The sequence below is a fragment of the Camellia sinensis genome, chromosome 4, assembly GCF_055761805.1.
Source record: "Camellia sinensis isolate YWXY chromosome 4, ASM5576180v1, whole genome shotgun sequence".
Taxonomy (NCBI): domain Eukaryota; kingdom Viridiplantae; phylum Streptophyta; class Magnoliopsida; order Ericales; family Theaceae; genus Camellia; species Camellia sinensis.
Window position 1 is genome coordinate 25754171 of NC_138964.1, and position 21694 is coordinate 25775864.

General features: G+C 35.3%; 2 protein-coding genes across 5 annotated transcripts; one reads left to right on the forward strand and one right to left on the reverse strand.

Annotated features, from left to right (window-relative positions):
* Window positions 1–1928: 1928 nt before the first annotated feature.
* On the reverse strand, window positions 1929–14611 carry LOC114270775 (uncharacterized). 4 transcript variants are annotated; one of them, XM_082924465.1, is made up of 8 exons: window positions 14383–14611; window positions 14132–14256; window positions 13964–14001; window positions 10289–10399; window positions 10051–10130; window positions 9933–9969; window positions 6320–6361; window positions 1929–2329 (listed from the first exon to the last, which is right to left on the reverse strand). In XM_082924465.1, exons 2-8 carry the CDS (start codon window positions 14191–14193, stop codon window positions 2259–2261), a joined length of 441 nt encoding a protein of 146 aa, XP_082780591.1. In that variant the 5' UTR covers window positions 14194–14256; window positions 14383–14611; the 3' UTR covers window positions 1929–2258. The 4 variants fall into 4 exon arrangements, with proteins under 4 accessions (XP_082780591.1, XP_082780592.1, XP_082780590.1 ...); XM_082924464.1 differs by having other exon boundaries at window positions 1972–2329; window positions 6320–6364; XM_082924466.1 differs by lacking the exon at window positions 6320–6361.
* A 5140-nt stretch (window positions 14612–19751) lies between these two features.
* On the forward strand, window positions 19752–20711 carry LOC145823649 (uncharacterized). The gene is made up of 3 exons (XM_082923141.1): window positions 19752–19950; window positions 20174–20567; window positions 20657–20711. Exons 1-3 carry the CDS (start codon window positions 19752–19754, stop codon window positions 20709–20711), a joined length of 648 nt encoding a protein of 215 aa, XP_082779267.1.
* The last annotated feature ends 983 nt before the right edge of the window (window positions 20712–21694 follow it).

Genomic DNA, 21694 nt, shown 5'->3' on the forward strand with positions numbered 1-21694 from the left:
ACAAAAATGAAAATTTTTTGTGACAAAATATTGTTTTATTGGTGACAAAAAATTTCGTCACTGAAGTAATTTCATTAGTGACGAAATTATTTTTCGTCACCGTGGTTTTTAGTGACAAACATTCAATGACGAAGCCGGTGACGAAAATATTTCCTCACAAATATCTATAGTGACAAAATAGACTCTTTGGAGACAAAAAAATTTCTTCATTCAAGACCCAACTTGTTGTAGTGAAAATATTTCCAACATTTCAAAGCTACAAGGATCATCAATGAAAATGTGGGGCAATATATGGACGATTACTATTATCAAGATCCAGTGACAATCATGATAAGGGGTCTTGAGATTGAATTACCAAGAATTCTAACAATTTGCACTGACAATTGACTTGTCACACAACAAACTTGGAGAGATTCCAAACGTCATTGGAAAGATTCATGCACTTCGATTGCTTAACTTATCTCACAACAACCTTGCTGGCAATATCCCTTCATCATTGGGAAATCTATGTTTGCCTGAATCATTGGACCTCTCTTCAAACCAACTTTCTGGTAAGATTCCTAACCAATAGACAAGATTGACATTTCATGGAGACTTAAATTTTTCAGAAAATCATCTTGAGGGTCGCATACCTCAAGGGAACCAATTTGAAACATTTGATAATAGCTCGTACAATGGCAACTTGGCATTATGCAGATTTCCACTAACAAAGGAATGTGAAGACAATAAGATACAACATCCAACACCTATGTTGCACATGGAGGATGATCCAACTTTTGTAAGTGCATTTAATTGGAAAGTGGTACGGATGGGGTACAGATGTGCAATGGTATTGGGATTAGTAATGGGATATCTTATGTTCTTAATTGGAAAATCAAAATGGTTTGTAAGAATTGCTGAAGGAGAACAAAAGAAAAGGAAAAGGTTACACAAGTGCGGTAACAAACACGATGGAAGAAGAAAGTAGCAAACACAAATGTCGTGTCAGGTATGTAATGCTTTACCTTTTTTTTTCATTGTGAGATGAATAGGGAATTTCCATTTTTATAATGGTAGAGAGGTTAAGTGATGTTTCTCACATTGTACCACGCTACAAATAAGTATGATTTGTGCAAAAGTCTTCATTCACTCAAGTAACTTCAAATAAGCTTACTGATAAAGCAGCAGGAAATGCAAGCTTTGCACAAGGTAATTAACGTAACATCATGGTTACTATGAAAGCTAAGTGCATAGAGTTACTAGATTGATTCGGAAACAAAGCCAAATAACAATTCTATTTTAATTAGTGAATGAACATTGTGTACTAATAATGAAGTATAATGTTATAATGATCACATACAGACTGGTTTAATGAATCAGCATTATACACAATACATTGATTGCCACTGAAAATACCATGCTCATGCATCATGAGACCAAACCTTAACCTTTCCAATGCAAGTGATGTTACTGTTTGGATCAACTTCGACTACTGATTTTATTTCTCTTTTTTCTCAAAAAAACAGAAAAACTCACAAATGGATTACAATTCTTAAATGTTTATTCCCGGAAAAGTGGTGAATGAATATAACTGCAGTCCAAGAATTAATAGCTTGAAAATATCAGACAATCCAATTATATATAGATCAAAACATTGTGGGAAATAAATGGCAATGCCCTACAAACAATACATCAGATATCCAAAACATTTCATGACGAAATTGCTCCTAGTATGGCCTAAAGTCACTTCAGTCCCTTGGTTTCGTTGTTTTCTAAATAAGAATACGAGGCAACACTACAGTCATCACTGAAATGTTATTCTCTAAATAAATTACCAGGTCCGCAAATGGCGAAGAGAAAGAAATAGTTTAATCAACTTAAAAGGGCTATCTAATCCAATTATTGCAATTACTTTTGGGGGGCAGAGCACAAAACATGGAGGGAAAATGTAGGAGAAGATTATTCATCATATATCATAATTACACCAGAAGCTGGAAAGCAAGAAAATCAAGTTTTAAAAATAATTCCATTTAGATGTCCTGCTTTATATACACTGTCAACAACATAAAGTTAGAAATGGAGGATCAGGAGAATTGACAACTAACAGAATCATTATGCTCAGTGACTTGTTAAAATGAGTAACAAATCAAAGCATGTTCTAATTGCTAATTAAAACTATTTTGCATTGAATTAACTCTACAGTAAAAGAAGCAAAAAAATATGGAAGAGCAGGGAGCTAGAAGTCACCAAAAAGTGTAGCTTCAATTTTCAACAAGAAACTAATATTTTGTTTTTCTTCTTGATGCAATTTCAGATGCCCCAAGACTGCCCAGTTCAGTCTGGAACTTCCCTATAGAAAGTATATCAAGCATCGGTGAGTAATAGATCAACATACAATGTTTTTGTTTAAAGTAGATATTTCATTTAACCTAAAAATAAATCTCATGTTAGTTGAGAAATGGGTAGCAAAAACAACATCGAATGAACATCCCTGTATGGTTTTGCAACATGAAAAAGAGAACCCAATTGATGAGAACTTATGATAATACACCAAAACAAGCAAATTTTCGCATTACTTGTTTTTTTATTTATTAATTTTCTGTGGATATATTCCCCAGGAATAGGTGGCTAAATATGCCTCACTATTACAGATTTTTAGCAAAAGTTCATTGTGACAAACATTGTGTGACCAACCAACCCAAATGATTTCTCGATGCCCTTAGCAATGAAACATTACTTGGTTTTGGTACTGAAATGTATACATGCACTGCATCATGGAGATACACTCAAAATACATCAATTGTATAACATAGGACTCTAGTATATCAATTTTATAACATTACAGGTTAGGCCATGTAGCAATTCCCTGCCTTTTTAAACCAACCATGGAGCAATCAATGATACTACAACAAAGCTCTAATTCAACCCAGAAAAGGAGAAACAGAGGTTGGAAGTCGAGCCATATTTTATCAAGAGTTTTATGTAGCAAGTGGAAAACAGCAGTCGAATTGACATGCATAATCAGTTAAAATTTACCGTGGGAAAAGATTATGCAAAAGGAGATCAAAAGCTCTACCCTTATGACTAATGCCCTGGTCATTATAATTAGACAAAACAGCTAATTAGTTGATTGAAACCATTTCTGAAAATCTTGTTAAGAAAAATTAAGTGCATTAATAGGGCAATACTTAGTTGCATGAAAGCGAGGGCAGAAGTGAGGACACAAAAAATAGTCTAAGATTGAAGGCACCTAGGGAAGGGTTGATGTATTTTATATATAAATATATATTGAAGAAATAATTTGTTGTTTGGTTGTAATATAGATGGTAATGTTTACATTCCACTACCACATAAACTGTTAAACAAAAGTAGACTAAATTCTCATTACCAAAATAACAATTCTCATTACAAATTCTTTCTCTTTTTTGGTAATGAAATCCTTCAATGACAAAAATGCAGTTACTCCCCTTCAGAAGCACATTTTAAAACCAATTTTAAAGAGCACAAAAAGTCATACAAGTTATTGAAAACCACATCCTCTACTAGCTAATAAAACAGATACACAATCTAGGTCTCATTTCTCTCAACTTTCTTGGAGTCCACTTTAGTTATAAATATATGTTAAACTATCATATACAATAATGTATAGCATAACCAACTTATTCAATACTATTTATATATATAAATGTCAAATGTTTCCTGTAATAAATAGTTTAAACATTATTATTTATTACTAATTCATAACATGTTATAAAGGATCCAAGCGACTTTTTTACATGTTGGTTGTCGGCTACCTAACATGTGTGGCTGAGATAAGAATGTTAAGGTGAAGGTGTGGCAAAATTAGAAAAAAAACAGAGTTAGAAATGAGTATATTCAAGAATGGATAGGAGTAGTACCGATAGAAGATAAATTGAGAGAAAATAGACCAGAGTTTTTAAAGGCTCAAGGCGCACTAAGGCACTGAAGGTCTCTCGGGGCCTAGGCGCAAGGCGCGGGTTTTATTGAAATAAGGCGCACAGTCTTAGTAAAAATTAGATAAATTAACATAGATTAATCATTCATAGTACTAACACAATTTTTTTAAAAAAATAAAAAGTAATCAAGACAAATTATAGAATAATTATGCACTAACTTTAATTTGTTCATTCTTTCTCTTCACTTTACATACACTTTAATTATGTAGCAACTTTGTTTACACTGTACAAATAACACAATATTATTAAACGCAATTTGTTGATTTTTTTTTTCCATATTAATTTTTTGTTTTCATATATTTTAAGTTGGAAACAAATTTCATATTAGTTTCATGACAATAAAATTGTGTATAACATTGTGTATAACTTTTAAAATTATTTTCAATAGTTATTTATGTAGCTTTATTTGAATTGAATGTAATTACTTTTAATTGTTTTTCGAATTAAATTTTGATATTTAACAAATTTGAATTCATAACATAAATGAAAAGAGTTAACAAAATAAGTGATGCGAGACAATGAGAGAGAGAAGAGAGACAAGAAAAAGGGTTAGAAAAATGGCAAGTGAAATTGAGACCAATTATTTTTTGTATAAGCCTTATTTGTATTTCAGTGTAATATAAGCCTTATTTGTATTTTTTATTTTTATTTTTTTCAACGGAGCTGAAATTGATAAGAAAAAGCAGAAGAATAAGGAGAGGGAGAGAGAGAGAGAGTCAATGTCGGAGTCGAAGAAGCAAACCAAAACAAAAAACAGAGCAAGTCGAAGAAGAAGCGAAGCAACGAAGAAGAAGAAGGAAAAAAAAAAGTAGGCAGCAGATTTCTTCTTCGCGAAGAAGAAGTAGAAGAAGAAGGGACCTAATGAGCCGAAGTCGACGTCGAGAGAGGAGAGAAGCCCAGTCGAAGTCGAAGTCGAGAGAGGAGCTCAGTCGAAGTCGAAGTCGAAGTCGACAAATTTCTTCTTCGATAGATTAGGGCTTTGAACTGTATACTGATTTGGATTGGGTTGTATTGTATTACATGAGTTGTAATCTTATGTGGTTGGACCCTCTCCCACACAGATCACAACCGTTAGATCAGATTCAAGAAGAAAAAAACAAAGCCCCTTCAGGCTCGCGCCTTGCGCCTCGCTGTGCCTAGTCAAAGTCACGTCCAAGGCGCGCAGCTCTTCAAATGCGCCTCGCCTGGGTCCCCTTCAGGCGCAATGGGTGCGCCTCACTGCACCTTGAGCCTAGGCGCGCTTTTCATAACACTAAAATAGACTGAGATGGTTTGGTCATATACCACAGAGACCAACAGAGGCAATAATGAAGAGATGCGATACAGTGACGGTAGATGATAGTGTTAGGGGCAGGGGTAGGTCTAGATTGACGTGAACTAGTGCAGTAAATAGAGATATGAATATTCTTAATTTAACTAACAAAATGGCCTAAGATAGAGTCGAGTGGAGAAGAAGAATTCATGTAGCCGACCCCATTTGATAGGACTTAAGACTTGGCTTGGTTTAGTTTGGTTTGGTTACTAATTCATAACATATAATAAGGTTCTTTTATGAAAACGGATAAGACATAAAACATAACAAATTCTTGTTCAAGAACAAAAGAGTTGTATCTTGGATTAAATGTATCCTGATGGAGAAATGTTCACGGCTATTGGTGAATATGACAATATGCGTCACATTATCATGTTCAGGCACTTTCATATCACATGAACTTCATAATATCTTTAGCATTTGAACCAGTACTCCATAACTATATGATATTATGCATGAAATGAAGTCTTATTAGAGAACCAAGCATATCCAAATGCATATTTGATTCATCCGGTCTTAGATAGCTGGGCCTCAACAGGTATCACCTTTATTCTACAGCAACAGAGACTAGGTGAGCGAATATTTACGGTAGTCCAGGACATCAAAATTTTCCATGTCATTCTTGTTCACTACCTAATGCAGAATATCATTTGGTCAGATGCAAAAATAGTGAACCACTCAAACCATCATCATCACCCCGGGAAGGAATAACCATTTCCAATTAACATCTTTTGTGTGAAATGCTATGTGAAAAATATGGAAAACAAATATATACATATATATATATATAGAAAAGAAAGTCAACAGCAACCAAGTCATTTGAAGGTTCAAGTTTTCATAAAGGCAGACGTGTCACTAGCTCTCATGACTAGGTTAAAAAGTTACCCAGTCACTTTTTTTTTTTTTTTTTTTTTTTGGCATAATTTACAGTAAGTTGAACTTTCCTTTAGTTCTATAACCCTTCCAAATATATACAAGCAAATTAGTATTTTGAAGGTTCAGATTTTTGTATCGGCAGACAGAAATCAATTAGATGGGTCAAAAATTATACCAGCTGTTGATAGGAAAAACTCATCCAAATTTTTGCCTTGCTCTGCTTAAAGAAAAATACAATCTCAGTTTTCATAATAAGTATTTATAACAGAAAGAAAAATATAGCATGGTAAACTTGTGTACTAACATCCAAATAAAACTATAATGTCATAAAATAAACGCTCCACAAGATTCTGGCATTAATATTTCAATTGTGACTTCTTTTGATTCTTGAATTTACTTTCCCTTTAAAAAAACCAATGTGACACATAAATGAAGCAGGCCAGCTAAAACTATCAGTGACATCAAATCTCACAACTCACAAGAAAACCTCTATAGGAGAATTTTCAGTCTTCTAAACAAAAAATAAGTATGTCGGACATCTTCCTTGAATATTTAACACTTGGTTAGTGCAGATCTCAAACTAGTTTGGACTCAGAAATGGGAACCATTTTTACTTATTCCAAAAAAGAGTATGCTTATGCACTTTTCATTGTTGGACCATTTTAGGTTATTGCTTCCTCATTAGTGCATATTAAGAAAAACAGATTCACGTTATATGTGAGCATAACCTCTAAAATTTGAATTGATTATTAGAGACAGCTATCTATGATTAATTCACACTCATACAATGTCTATACAAGGGTCAGAGAAGGACAACTACATTCTTAACCACACTTCACAGCTGAAATGAAGTAAACAAGAAGTTTCAAATTGAAGTACACTTTGTCCCATCACCCATGCACCCATAAATTTTCTATTATGCTATAATTAGTTTTGTAAATGCAAGTGCATGATGTAGAAATCAACTTGTCATTTAGACATTTAACTTTATTTCTCCCCCGAAGGGTAGCTGTTCGTACTTTTTTACACAAGTCTAGGCCACTTGTTAACTTTGTTTCTTATGAAAAATCGGCCATATTAGTCTTTATGCCATTCTTAATCATTGATATCAAAACGTTTACTGATAATCAGATAGGAATGTTCAAAATGTCAAATAACTTTTTGATCCCTCAGAAACCTATATATTTAATAGATCAGAAATTTGGCCTAGTTAACTGTAAGCCCACAAGTTAACACACACAATTTTATTTAAAACAACAAAGCCATAAACAAACATGGGTTAAAATATCAAAAGCATTTTAAATTGAAAAGCAAATTTATTGAACGAATGCCAAAAGAGAGGACGCAAGCCAAGTATGAAGTATACATAGGTACAATATGTAGCCAAGACACTACAACCCAAAATAACCATCAAGATAATTATGAAATGCTTAAAGGCTGCCTTTGTTTGCCAAGATAAGAGGGGATTAGGAGGTGGTTAAGTAAGTGACCCACATGTCCCCCATTTTCTCCCCCTTGTCCCCCTCACAGTCCCATGATAGGTTGGCCAGAGCAGGGGGTTTATCACCCCCTGGAATAAATAATATCAACCTCAAAATTATCTTCCTCCTGACATCCAAAGGATAGAAATAATCCTCCAAACCTTATTCCATACTTTATCCTTAAACCTACAGGCTGGATCCAAAAAAATCCAATCGACTAGTCATCTATCCAAATCCGAAATTAACAGATCCAATCATAGCAACCCGAATCCAAATGTTTACTGAATGTAAACTCGCACAAGGGCTTTGTGTTTGACTTCTTGGGCATTGCATATTTGATTTATTGAGCTGAAAAACGTTTTTAAGGATTGCAGTGAACTTAGTTGTGGCAAGGATGATGTGGCCCAGTTGGGTGAGGATACATCTCAAGAAGCTACAAAGAGGAGCCGAAAATTAACGTCAAAGTATGGAATGACTTAGAAAATTTTAAATGATTGAATGGACACATAGCTAGATGTAAGCATTGCAAGAAAGATTTTGATAGTGACAGTTTTTTTTTATTTTTTATTGGCACTGGGGTGTCTAGCTCAAAGCCCAACTAATCCCCAGGGGTGCACAGGCCTTGGCAAGGAGTTTCCGCAAATGCACCACACTTAATTCAAAAGTTTTCCTCCAGTAAGATGGCCCCAGGAAATTGTTAGCACCTAAGAGCTTTCGGTCCTTGAACCTTGAAGTACAGCCCAAGACCCAAGGAATTGTCACCAGGCCAACCCCGTGGGGTTAATTTTGTTAGGGATAGTAGAAAAGAAACAAGCTGTTTAAGAAACCATTTGTTACATTCATGTCCAGGATTAAAACAACTTAACACGAATGCCACTAAAAGGCTTCCAATTCAACAACTAAGGTTACAACCGACAAAAAGGAAACAACTATTGCAAGCATTCAAACCATAACAAAAATATTTTAAAAATAATAATAATAAAATAATAATTCGAATTTTATGGTTATGGATAATACAGCTATGGAATGTTGCATAAATTTTTTGCATCTTTACTGTGCAAGGGCAAATTTATCTCAAAAAATTATCGCCACCAAAAACGTGGACCCTACATCCAAAAAACACACTATTTTGAGGGACCTTGCGCGTTAAAAAACTAATAGGACTGCATGTCGCATGGAACTATTATAAGGAACCTTAGTCTAATTTCCTAAAAAGCAATAGCCTTATTGTTCTTCTTGAAGGATCTCTTTGATGGGGGAAAATACATTTTTCCATCATCTATTTTTATTTTTCAATAAATTTTATAATAACTAACAATTAATTTTTTGAAGTGATATTGGTCATAGTTTAAGCAGTCTAAAGTGTACAGATACAAACAAGCATACATACAAACATGTATGTTTGTACATTATGCATAGGTATGGATGAATGTATACAACTATATCTCATATATAAGCTTATACAAGCATATATATCACATTTATAACTGCCTATATATGCTTATATGTGCCTATATGCCCACATGAAACTATATCCGCATGCATGTGTATATGGTCAAATATGCACCTATGCAGGGGTCCACCAGGTTCAGTTATTAGGGGGACCAAAAGCAAGGTATTGGCAAGCCAAGCAGTCGGGTCAGGTCAGGACAGGTTTAAATGACTCAAATAATTATTAAACTAAATTATTATTAAAGATAAACTCTTCAATATTCACCACTACAAATACAAATCATAAGTAATATCACATAATTCACCTAGTAATGAATGGTAATGAATTACAAATTGCACTAGGTACACAGATTTTTGAAGTTGTCTCATACATGATTGAAATAGGAAAATAGTTTTAAATGTAGGGAAAAAACTATGATACACACTCCAAAAAATGCATATTGTAAATATTCATAACTTCAACTTTTCTAATGATGTGCCGTTTCATAACATAAACACAATGGTTCGTAAGTAACGCCACAAAAGCTCATAACTTTTTCTAGTAGTAAAAGAGTGTACCATTGCCCTCTTGTAAATAAAAGAGGGAAAGACTAAAGAGAAAAATGAAAAACAAATATTAAAAACAAAAAAAGTTGTCAGCCGAATGAATGAGGGAAGGAAAGACAAATAATTAAATATTTTTTTTAAAAAAATATTTTCAAGGGACTATGTGTATTTGATTGTTATTCTATATCTAGCATGGTAAAGCTCTCAAATTCAATGTGGAGATAATTTTGGGAAGCAAATCTTAGAAACATGTTCTAGGCTTCACACATATGATATGAGACATAGAACTATCAAACATTGAAGCCCTACCAATTACATATTCCAAGGCTTGAAGTATCATTTCCACCTGAAAAGGACAAAGCATTACCAGCATTAGCGTGGCCAGGATAAAATGTACTACTTAGATATGTCTAGACATAACACATACCTTGTCAAAATCCTTCACAACCTTAGCTTCTAGGGACAAATTTTCTTCATACTCCATCCACAACTGACCAATTTCCTGGGCTGCAATAAGCAGCTCGGTTTTAGCAACCCAAAATTGGAGAATGATGAAACAATTTCAATTTGGAAAGTATACAAATTCAATGAGTGCATGTGTGCACACACAATGCAACCTAGAAACTAAACATTAAACATGAAAACTTCCACACACACAGAAGTACCTCTCTGCCCTCCACCAAGTAATTTGCACATGTGGTCTAGCTCCTCCTGCTCGCGCCAACTCTTTTCATGTTTTGGAACCCCATCAGAAGGAGTGATGTCCCCAACAATGGCTATTCAAACAATTAAGAAGGTACAAAAACCAATCAAACTTCTGAAGGAAGAAAAAAAACTGAGCAACTAAGAAGTAGAAATACAGAGAACAAGGAGTAAAAGGTATAAAGAGAGAAGGTACTAAGTATAGAAGCATATACAACCAGACCAGGAGGTAATACAAATTAAGAAGTTACAAGTTCTAATAACATTATTATATATCGAGAACAACACTACAAGTAAGTACACTGTAAAGAGAATGAGTCCTCTCTTATTAATGATCACGAATGATAGAAATCAAATACTAAAAACTATTATAGATAATGCATAATAAAAATTACAATACTCACTTTTTATACTGCTTACTCATATTACGAGTTCTATTTATTACTTACATGTACTCTATACACTCAAAATCTAAATTGTAGAGCTAATACCAAATATGATTTATTAGTAACTGAATAAAATGCGTTCAGCTTATTAACAAATTATCTGTTTGAAATCCCTTATAAATCTGCTCAATGAATTGGATTGAAATGACAATCTCCACTATGGAAAGGATAATTTATACAGGAGACATGGCCACCCGAAAAGCTCAACATCAGAAATGTTAGCAACCTAGGATGCACGGGGCAGGTATCGATGTGGGTACGGCACTAATATGGCAAAACTTTAAAAAGTAGGAAACGGGTGCATCCATAAAAAATATTTATTTATAATTTGTAATAGTACATGACTTATAACAATTAAAAAAGCAAATTCAAAAAGTAATTAAAAATATTTTTGTAAAGGTTAAAAACAAACTAAGTACTTTTATATTCGTTATCATTGCAAAAATACCCTACATTTTTTAAGTTTATAAAAATAGACTCAATATAATTGTTCTAGTGCTTCTATATTCTTAAAATTTGACATTTATGCCCTAACATGCACACAATAGTGCCCAAAACGTAGCCATCTCATACCCAAGCCATACACATGTCATACCCGACAAGTACCCATGACGTATTGAAAGTGTTTCACGTACCGAATACGTATTTCGTGTACCCGATATGCATTGTAGTCATATCGATACATGTACCCATACCAGGTAAGTACCATATACTTCATAATTGGCAACTGATCAGTACCAAATTGAAAATTTTCCACTTCTAAGAAAGAAAATTCTAAGCATAAAAGAAGAATTCAAGAAGTGAATTTCTCTGCACTTTCAACATTTTTTTACTTCAACAACCGGTTAAGTTACAAGGTGATAGAGACAACGCAGGAGGTGGGATTGATACTAAAGTTAATTGTTCGTTGATTCTTCTTCTCCTATTAGGGTTAAATGAGGGAAATTTTCCACTCTTAAGCACAAGCCATACATATCTTCCTATTCGATGATGGGTTATGGGCAGGGGTTCAATAGTGGTGGTAGGGGAGGTTATCAGGTGAGGGAGGAGGGGAGGAGAGCAGGAGAGAAAAACAATGGGGGGAGGGAGTGGGGAAGAAGATGGTTGTTTGGTTACAGGGAGTAGATTGTCCAATATAATGTAAGCAAGAAGATGGATGTTTGGTTTGGTTTAGATTGTTTAAAATGTAGAAATGACTTTTTTCGCATGAGGTTAGAATTTTACCATTACTAATTTCTACAATCATCTTTAATTGGACTACATGAGCTCAAATCACTATAGTTTACTGACAAACTAAAAAAAATGGTGATAGTTGTAGGGGGGGTTCAAGATTAGAAAGGTGATTAGAGAGGCAAAACTATGCTAATGGTCCAATAATGGCGAAAGTGGCTAGAGGATGAGTAGCAACAATTGTATGGGAGTTGGAGAGTGTGTAGCTGGGTGAGGGTGAAGCAAATGGCTCAAGAAGAAATGTATGGAAGTACCAAAATAGGCAGCACCAAAATAGGCAGCATCTCCCCCAAATCCCCAAAATTCCTCTTGTTGAACCTTAGGAAATGGGACCTATTTATAGGCTTTTCCTTTGTGCTAAGAGGATACCAAGTGGCCAAATAGAGAGAAGACATGTGTCCCAGAGGATCACATGGAATATTCTACCTTAAACCACCAGGCTAAAGGTGCCACGTGTCCCTTTACATATACTGTGTACTATCTGTTTGCCTCCGCAACTACCTTTTTGAGCCTCAGCAAGTGTAGTTGTGACGGGAGTGTTTGGCGTTGCAACTCCCTTTTGAGCCTCAGCAAGTGCAGTTGTAGCGGGGGTGTTTGCCTCTGTACTTGCCTTCTCAGCTTGAATCTCAGCAAGTGCACTTGCAGCGGTGAACCTTGCTGTTGCATTTGCCTTCTCAGTTTTATTTGACCAGTACATGCATTCTCAGGACTCCATTAGTCTGCTATCGACTACATTCGTGTTCACCTTAGCGGAGCCTCCACCCTTAGCCACCTAACCATAAACTCCCCAGCTTCCCAAGGCAAAGGCCACAGCCAAGCCTACTATCAACCATGTTGTGCCTTAGTACCAAGCTCAAGGGGGCTTCCTTAGTCCTGCTTGTGCGACTAAGGCAGGTCCATGACCTGAGTAATGGAAAGGGAGTCCCTTATGTTCGGGCTACCCTGCTCCCATCTTCGCGGGATTGCCGCGGTAAACTAGTATCTCTGGTCCTGCTATCAGCCCCAACCAATAAGTCTTGGGGCTTGCTATCAACGCCAAGTTAAAGGAACTTTGAGGAGGGGGCCTGCTATCAACCCTAGGCTAGTAATGCCTTGGGACCTGCTATCAGCGTCAAACATTAGCCTCTACTTGCAAAGGGAAGCCTCTCGCAAAAGGAAGCTTCTTACAAAGGTTGCTATCACCTTGGCAGGGTATTCCCTCTGCAACTTAGTTGTTGCGGTCATGGTTGCTGTGGTAGTCATTTCCCGCGGCAAGCTTAGACGGCTGGACCGAAGATATTAGAGATGGCGACGCCAGCAGAATGCCTCCGTAACTTGGGCACTGTAAGTACTGCCTCTGCAACTTAGTTGCTTCGGTTTCCTCCTTTCCTTAGCAACTCTAGATGGTTGTGGTACCGACATTACTTGAAATAGCGGCGGCACCAAAGATACTTGGAATGACAGCGCTGAGACAAAGTGCCTCCGCAACTTGGCTGTTGCAAGTGTTGTTTCTGCAACTTAGTTGCGTCGGCTTTCTCTTTCCTTCAGCAACTTCAGATGGCAGCGGAACCGAAGATATTAGGAATGGCGGCGCTGAGGCAAAGTACCTCAACAACTTTCCCGCTGCACATGTTCCCTCCGCAATTTCACCGCTACAGGTGTTGCCTCCGCAACTTGACTTAGGCATCTTTCCTCATGGAGTCTGCTTGAACCCTTGGCAGTCAGACCTACTTCGGCCCACTATTGGCCCACTTCCCTTGAGCTTTAGCCCGTGCTCCTTTTTCATTCCTGGTCGCCTCTTTGGGGCGACCTCAACACTTCAGCCCATTCTTAATTTAGGGCTTAATTTCTAACCCTTCTACAATAGTTAAGGAGATAAAAGTGTAATTAACCCTTTTTCTTTAATCAAGCATACTTTATCAGCCAAAGGATACGTATGAGAAACCTAATAAATAAATAAAAATTTAAATGCAAAGCTATTACCTACTACAATATCATGGACAATTGCCATTTTTATACACCTGACATTTGGAAGAAAAAAAAAACAAACAAAACAAAACAAACAAAAAATGTTAAAATCTTTAGAAGATGCAACAATAACAAATAACCCAGATGGAGCACAAAAAACCTAAAAGTAACAGAAACCCTAACTTGTCTCGATCGACTCCAGGAATGCCAGAAGCAATGAGAGCCATCAACCCCATTCGATACATATGATCGGCTATGGACTCTGGATTCTCAGCATCCCTTCGCACCCATCCCGTTCTCTTCGTCGTCTGATCAAACCCCAAAAAACCCCCAAACCCAAAAAACAAAATCACATATTTAGGCAGTGATATTCGAGTCCAAAACAATCAACACTCAAATGAATCATACATATATACATATCTAAGCAAAAATACCTTGAGACGGTGACAGAGAGAGAGAATATCGATGGCAGAAGAAGTGGAGATTGAGGATGAATCGCCATTACAGGAAGTTGAAACGGAGTGTGGTGGTGATGATGAGGATAAAGGAGGCTAGGTGGCCATTTGAAAAACCCTGGAAGGGTTGGATGAGGAAGTTCGAGCTCTAAAACACTTGAATGGAATTAGCTCAGTCGAAGCGAGTGAAGGTACCAACTCGACTCCCACTGCTCATTTTTTCTTTTTCTTTTTTCGTATTTCTTTTTCTTTTCTTTTTCGATTTATCTCTTCAGAAAATAATGTTCACTTCACTTGCATTCTTGTTTATATTTAGCCTATGTTTGGGAAGTGAGTTTTGTGGCATTTTTGACTAAAATAGTTATAAAAAATAAAATAAGTTTTTTAGTTTAATAAAATAAAACATCATATTCAATTCATAATTATTATATTATTTCTCTCACAAAAAGGTCAAAAAAAAATCTAAAACTCTTCCCAAACTAGATTTTTTAATCTCATGCTAAAATAGTTAAAAAAACAAAAAGTTAAAAAGTCAACACACTTCCTAAACGAAACCTTAGAGGATGTTTGGAATAATATAAATAAGTGTATTTGTTTATTTTTTACGAAAAAATATAAAAAAATAAAAAAATAATGTGACTTAAAAAAGATAAAAAAATAAAAAATAAAAAAGTGCTTATATAATGTACCCAAACAAGCTCTTATAAATAATTGAATAATGAAAACAAAAGATTCGGTATATCCTTTTATAGTGGTAGTTTGGGTTTGGGTTTAGGTCGGATTTTTAGAGGTTCAATTTTAAGTCAAATTTTAAAATTATATTAGTATAATATTAAGGGATATTTTAGGATGATGGATACAAGCAAAAAGCCATTTGGGAAGATGGGGAAGCTTCTATTTGCACTTTCAAAAAATAGGTTGAACATTCTAATTTAAGAATACTCTCTATTTAAAATGACAAAAAAAAATACTTGAATTTAAAAAAATATGTAAATAAAAGTAATTTAGACACCTCATTCATCACCAGCCTCAATATTTATTCCCTCTACTCTTTCTACCTTTATCACTTGGCATTTTCATAACCCTAGCCTAACACTATATGCTTTTTTTTTTTTTTTGAACTGACCCTATTTGCTTTAATTCATTATTCTTGCATTCTAAATCATATTGAAATCAACAATGGACAATAAAAAAAATGTTTCCAAGCAATTTTCTATGAAGAAAGTAAGGTCTTGTTTGTCATAACTTTAAAAAGTCACTATCCTATTTAAGTCACATCATCTTATTTAAGCCACATCACCTCTCTATTACATCACTTCAAACCCAACTCATACCCAACTCATATTTCATAAAAGGTCAAAAAGTACACTTATTTAAATCATCCCAAACCATCCCTAAGTTTTAAATTGTTGTTCATCGTTTTCGTAAGTTAGTTTTCCAAATTGATTCGACACTGAGTAGGGGTGATCATTCGCCAGATTTGGGCCAGGCCAACACTACTTAATAAGGGACTTTGTATCTACCCAAGCCCACCTAGCCCAAACATCTAGCCTATATAATCCTCTCAAGCCCAGCTGTAATATAAATTATAATTCTCAAGCCCGTCAATCAGGCCATATATAAGCTATTAAAAAAAAACCTTAACAATATAATACCTATTATTTTTTCATAAATAAACAAAGACCTACCGAGCAATTAATAGTTAAATATTCAATACCATATTAATTAAAACATTATAAAGTTTTTTAAACCAAACGCACCCATAATTCTATAAAGTTTAGAGTATTTAAAACCAAACTGTTAGTAATACATCAAACTAATAAAAAAAAATTCCATTGTTTAAATTTCAAACTTGTTCCTCTATTTCATTATCATCTTCTGAAGAGTTAGAATCACCATTAACCATTGTTTCCGATGATACTAAGTTCCTACATTATCAACAAATAAATTATTAACATGAAATTAAAAAACAAATTAAAAAATATACAATTAAAAGGGTATATATTTTGAATATATTATATAAATTTAATTAATTTATTAAATTAAATATGTAGCGGGCCAAGTCGGGCCGGAAGTACAATTCCCAAATCTACCCCATTTATTAATCGGGCTGAAAATATCAACCCAGCTCTACCTATGGGCTAAAATTATATTACCAAGCCTTAAAAAATAGGGCTGGGCTAGGCGGGTCAGCGGACCGATGCCCACCCCTAGCAGTGAGTATCTGAACAAATTTTACATGTTTGGAATTAAGTATCCGGACAAATATATTTTGTTCGGCATTGAGTATTCATATGAAACAATTGGAACCAACTTTCTTTTGTTTGGCACCAAGTATCTGAACAAACTTCACACGTTTGGAATTAAGTATATGGAGATATATATTTTGTTCGGCACTGAATATCCATATGAAACAACTAGAACTCAAAATGGAAGGATTGTGTAAAGGAGCAGAGTCCTTCTTCGTCTCGGATGAACTCAAAATCTCTATTCGTCGCTTGGAATTCCAGAGACCCCAAATGAGATTTTTGTTCCTCTATTTATTGGTAATGGGGTGTACAAAGTATATTTGAATAGGGTTTAGGATTTTTAGGGTTATGATAGGTATTATTTGGGTTGTCTAATAAATAAAATTTTAAATTCATTATCGGGGTGCTCAAAGTAATGAGGTGCCCAACCTACTTTTTAGGGTGTAAATAAAAGCTCCCAGAATATGTATATAAGCCAACTTGTGAAATTACCGAAATGCCCTCCATTTGGCAAATGTTAGTGGAAGGAAAAATGGTAATTTCAAAAATACACATAAGGGTAAAATGTGAATTTTAGAATGTCAACAAATGCGTGTGACACCATATTATAATAATTTTTTTAAAAAAAAATGCTTATTTAGCACTTCCCAAATGCATTTGTAAAAAAGCCAAAAATCCATAAAATAAACAAAAAACTACTTATTTCCTTCTTTCCAAAACACCCTTACATAAAGGAAAAAGTAGAGATAAATTCCTCTACATATTTCTATAAGAGTTAAAAATATTGAAAGATTACATATTAGTTAAAGTCTATGAATTTCAAATTTTAATAAGATAATGAAAACGTTTTGAAATAAATGGTTAGAACTACCTTTAAACTCTAAAATTACTACAATAAATTTTATATCACGCCTCCCTGCGTATCTCTCTCTATACCGCTTCAATCATCTTCTTATTGGCACCACTACTACTGTTGTCGTTTATAACCACATTCTAGATCTAAAACAAATCGCCACTATTCGCAGTCACATTCCATATTTGAACTAAAGTGTCAGTCACAACTACAAACTCATTGTTGTCTCTTTCAGATTTGCTACTATTGTTTTTAAATCGACTAGTACTGTCATCCAGATCTTAAAGTAGCTATGGCAACTTTGGTTGAAGGTGGTGGAATAATAAAACTTGATTAAGGATAATTTTTTTTTTCTTCAAAAAATAGATAGTGTCCTTAAAACTTACGAAAAATTACTCATAAATCCCATTTAGGGAAATGTTGCTCCATTTAGTCCTGGGTGTTTTTTGTTAAACCATTTAGTCCCTTTTATATTTTTGATATGTTGTTTTGTTTGTATTATTGAGCTATAGTTTATTTGTTTGCCCTTGGTTTTGATTTCAAACAGATTTTTTTGATGTTGTGTGGATAAGGCATGGTTTAACATTACTATTTTATTAGGAGAGGGAATTACGTGACTCTGTTTGGAAGTATTGATGTTTCCTTAGTTGATGTTTTGTTCCTAATGTGGTTTTGGTGTGTATTTGTGATTCCAAATAGATTTGTTGGTGTTTATTGGTTTGACATGCCGCGGAGCTGTCTCTCAGGTTGGTGTTATTCCATTGTTATGTTTTTCTTTATGATGGGTTTTCGGATTTCGATTAGGGGTGTTTGTTGCATCATTGGGTGTATGATGTTTATAGTGGATGTGTTTTTAGTTTGATTTGTTATTTATTGTTCCGTGTTATTGTTGGAACGTATATACGATTTTTCGACGGTTAGGTGTTTGTAACATCGTCTTTCCATGATTTTCATGTTTCATTTTATTTGTTTAGTTGGGATCATTTTTCAATTTCGAACATAAAACAATGGATTTTGAAGATATACCAACATGGGTATGGTATTGGTATGATGTTGTCTTGGGCAGTTTCGGTTGTCGTTTTGGTAAATTTCGTGTGTATGCAACAGTGCGACATGGGGATAGTATAACTGTGCAATGTTTAACGCTATACACCAAGCACCATCATCCCCCTAACCCATGTGTATACGATGTCAACCATACCCCGTTGAGCAATTGCATTTTTTTGACAATGGTAATGATTTACATGACATGGTAATGTTGTGACCATGCAATGTTTAGTTGACATTTGGAAGTTGCCAATGTTCATTCCCATTTGCACAGTTGTTTTCTATCCATTATTATACACATGTAATGCTGTTTTGTTTGTCTTTTTTTTTTTTTTTTTTTTTCTTTCCTATCTGCAGGTATAGAGTTTGCAATGCTGCGGTTGTGTACTTTCAAGCAGACAAATGCGGTGTTCCGTCTTCATCATACATTGACATTTTCACAGTTGGTCCATGGTGTCTATGACAAGTTTGACAGCTTGGACCCTGGATTCGTGTATTTCTTTTTCACTATTCCTGGATAAAGTAAGTTTAAGGTTGATTGTGATGACGATGCTGAGAGCATGTTGTCTCTTGCAAAGTCATTTGGTCTTCACCATATAGACACGTTAATTCAAATGCGGAGTCATAGGTTGAGCATTGAATGTGGCGTTGCAAGGTCCCCTATAGGTAGAGTGTGTGACACCATAGATGGACCGATGTGCGATATTGAAGACTGGACAGATTTGTTATTGTCATATTGTCCTCGTAAATCGAAGACATTTTTTCATCTGCTAGGTGGGCATTCAGTATTCCACATATTGGTTAATCTTTTGGGAGCAACACACATGAATTCCGGACAGTACTCTGCAAATATGCAATCGAATGTGGATTTTAGTTTAAATACGTTAAAAATGATTCAGTGCGTATAACCGGTGTGTGTAAGTTTGCAACATCATCTGGGTGTGGGTGGTTGGTTCATGCAAGGATCTCTGCATCGAACGGGGTATTGTACTTGAAAAGGTTCAATAGCGTGCATTCTTGTGGAGCTGCTGTACGAAATTTCAAAACCTACGTACTGGGTCGGATTTGGTGTCTGATGTTATCGCTGACCGTGTGCAGGTACAACCACTCACCCGCCCTACAGATGTGGTGTTCGATATAAAAGACAGCTACGGGTTGGACATTAGTTACCTGGTTGCTTAGTTGGGGTGGAAAAAGTGATGGGAGAAGTATATGGAGATTATTCAATGTCATTTGACCAACTCAGGTGGTATAGCGATGCTGTTATGGAAAACAACCCACACAGTTACATTAATTTGGATTTCTACCAACAAACTAGAATGTTTGTGAAGTATTTCATATCTTTTCGTGCATGCATAGATGGGTTTAACCATTGTTGCCCGCTTTTGTTCCTGGATGGTACGTTTTTGAAGGAGAGGTTCAAGGGTACATTACTGCTAAGGATGGCAACCAAGGTATGCTCAACATATTTAATGCTTCTTGTTTCATTTAAAGGATTATGGTACATTTGGCACACAACACAAATTTTGGTTCACATTCATCTTCATTTCATGCTTTTCTTTTTCGTTATCTATGAATAAACGTTTGACTTGTACATAATTCCAAATGCAAATGTGTGCAGGTTTGTTCTCCGTCACTTTTGCGATTGTTGATTCAAAAAGTTCATACAACTGGGAGTGGTTCTTGTGTCAATTGTTGGAAGTTATAGATGATTCTAGGACATTAACATTCATATATGATCGTAACACTGGTTTATTACAATCAATGCCTACTGTATTCCCGTCGGCTCATGCCTTTTGCTTATTGCATCTTCAATTGAATCTCCGAGACCGGATGAAATACATTAACTCTAAACACAAGATCGGCCTCATACGCAAGTTACGAGAATGTGCTTACGCACCTGCAGTAGCATCCTTCAATCAGAAGATCGAGATTCTAAAGCAATGTAACCCAACGGTAGTTGGTAATTTTTTAAAAGATTTGCATTCTCAACATTGGGTGAATGCATATTTCAAGTAACTTTTCGTAATGTTACGTACCCACAATTTGTATTTTATTTGGGTCTGTCTAAATGTAGTTGATTAGCTATTTTTGATTATTATAGAAACCGCAGGTATGACGAGATGTGGTCCAACGCTGCTGAATCGTTCAACAACTAGATTTGGGAAGCTCGTCATCTTTCTATCACTCAATTGGTTGATGCAATTAGGCGAAAAATCATGGAACAAATGGCGAAGCGACAAGCTAAATCTAGCGGTTGGGTTGGTGAACTTTGTCAAAAAATGGAAAAGAGTTTGATATCGGCGTTTGAAGATAGTAGGTCGTGGATTGTTAGTTAAGCTGATGTTGACATTTTCGAGGTTCGTTCGTACCCATCGATGTTGGTCGATGTTGGTAGGCATTCATGCTCGTTTTTCCTGTGGCAATTGAATGGATTCCCTTGCTCCCGCGCAGTTGTTACTTTTCGTAACAGTGGCAGGGACATTTACAAATTCATAAAACCTATCACGTGGCAAAATATAGGGCAACATACTCTGGGTCTATCTACCCCATTCCTACTGTGGAGAAACCCAAGTTCAAACATCGAACTGCCACCATCGATTTACAAGCAACCGCCTAGCCGGCCCAAACGTAAGAGATTTCGTCAAAGAGTGAGGTTGTTTAACGCATTCGATGTGGCCGTTGTAGCAAAATGGGCCACCACAACAAGAAAACATGCAAGGAACCAATGTAGTGCAGTTGCCATATTTTTCGTTTACAATTTTGCTAAATTCGCAAATAAAAGTTACCTACAGTAACTCGTTGATCATGTGCATCTATATTCCCCAGTGTAACATCATCGTTACATTCAGTATTATTACAACAATATCAAAACTTATATATTTATGACATTTACATTCGATTCGTGGCATCTACGTAACAATAACAATACCGTTCATGCATTTTCTATTGATTGTTGTTCTTACAAATTAATTATGTTATTTCAGAATCACTTTGTCCCTTGTTGATAATTTTTGCTAACACATTCTAAAAGGATACCATGGTTTCACTAAATTTTGGTTTCTATAAACCATAAACGTGGGCCACTAGACTTACATACCAATATGTTGGCTTACATGCTTCTCTGTCATGACCATTTCCT

Excerpts from the sequence above, each read along its gene's own strand:
- LOC114270775 (XM_082924464.1), bottom strand. The coding sequence starts at position 14,193 with ATGTATCGAATGGGGTTGATGGCTCTCATTGCTTCTGGCATTCCTGGA. Across the intron at positions 10,131-10,288 it reads ACTTGGTGGAGGGCAGAGAG|CCCAGGAAATTGGTCAGTTG; the intron begins GTACTTCTGTGT and ends TGCTTATTGCAG. Across the intron at positions 9,970-10,050 it reads TTGTGAAGGATTTTGACAAG|GTGGAAATGATACTTCAAGC; the intron begins GTATGTGTTATG and ends TGTCCTTTTCAG.
- LOC145823649 (XM_082923141.1), top strand. The coding sequence starts at position 19,752 with ATGGGAGAAGTATATGGAGATTATTCAATGTCATTTGACCAACTCAGG. Across the intron at positions 19,951-20,173 it reads CCCGCTTTTGTTCCTGGATG|GTTTGTTCTCCGTCACTTTT; the intron begins GTACGTTTTTGA and ends AAATGTGTGCAG. Across the intron at positions 20,568-20,656 it reads TGGGTGAATGCATATTTCAA|AAACCGCAGGTATGACGAGA; the intron begins GTAACTTTTCGT and ends TGATTATTATAG.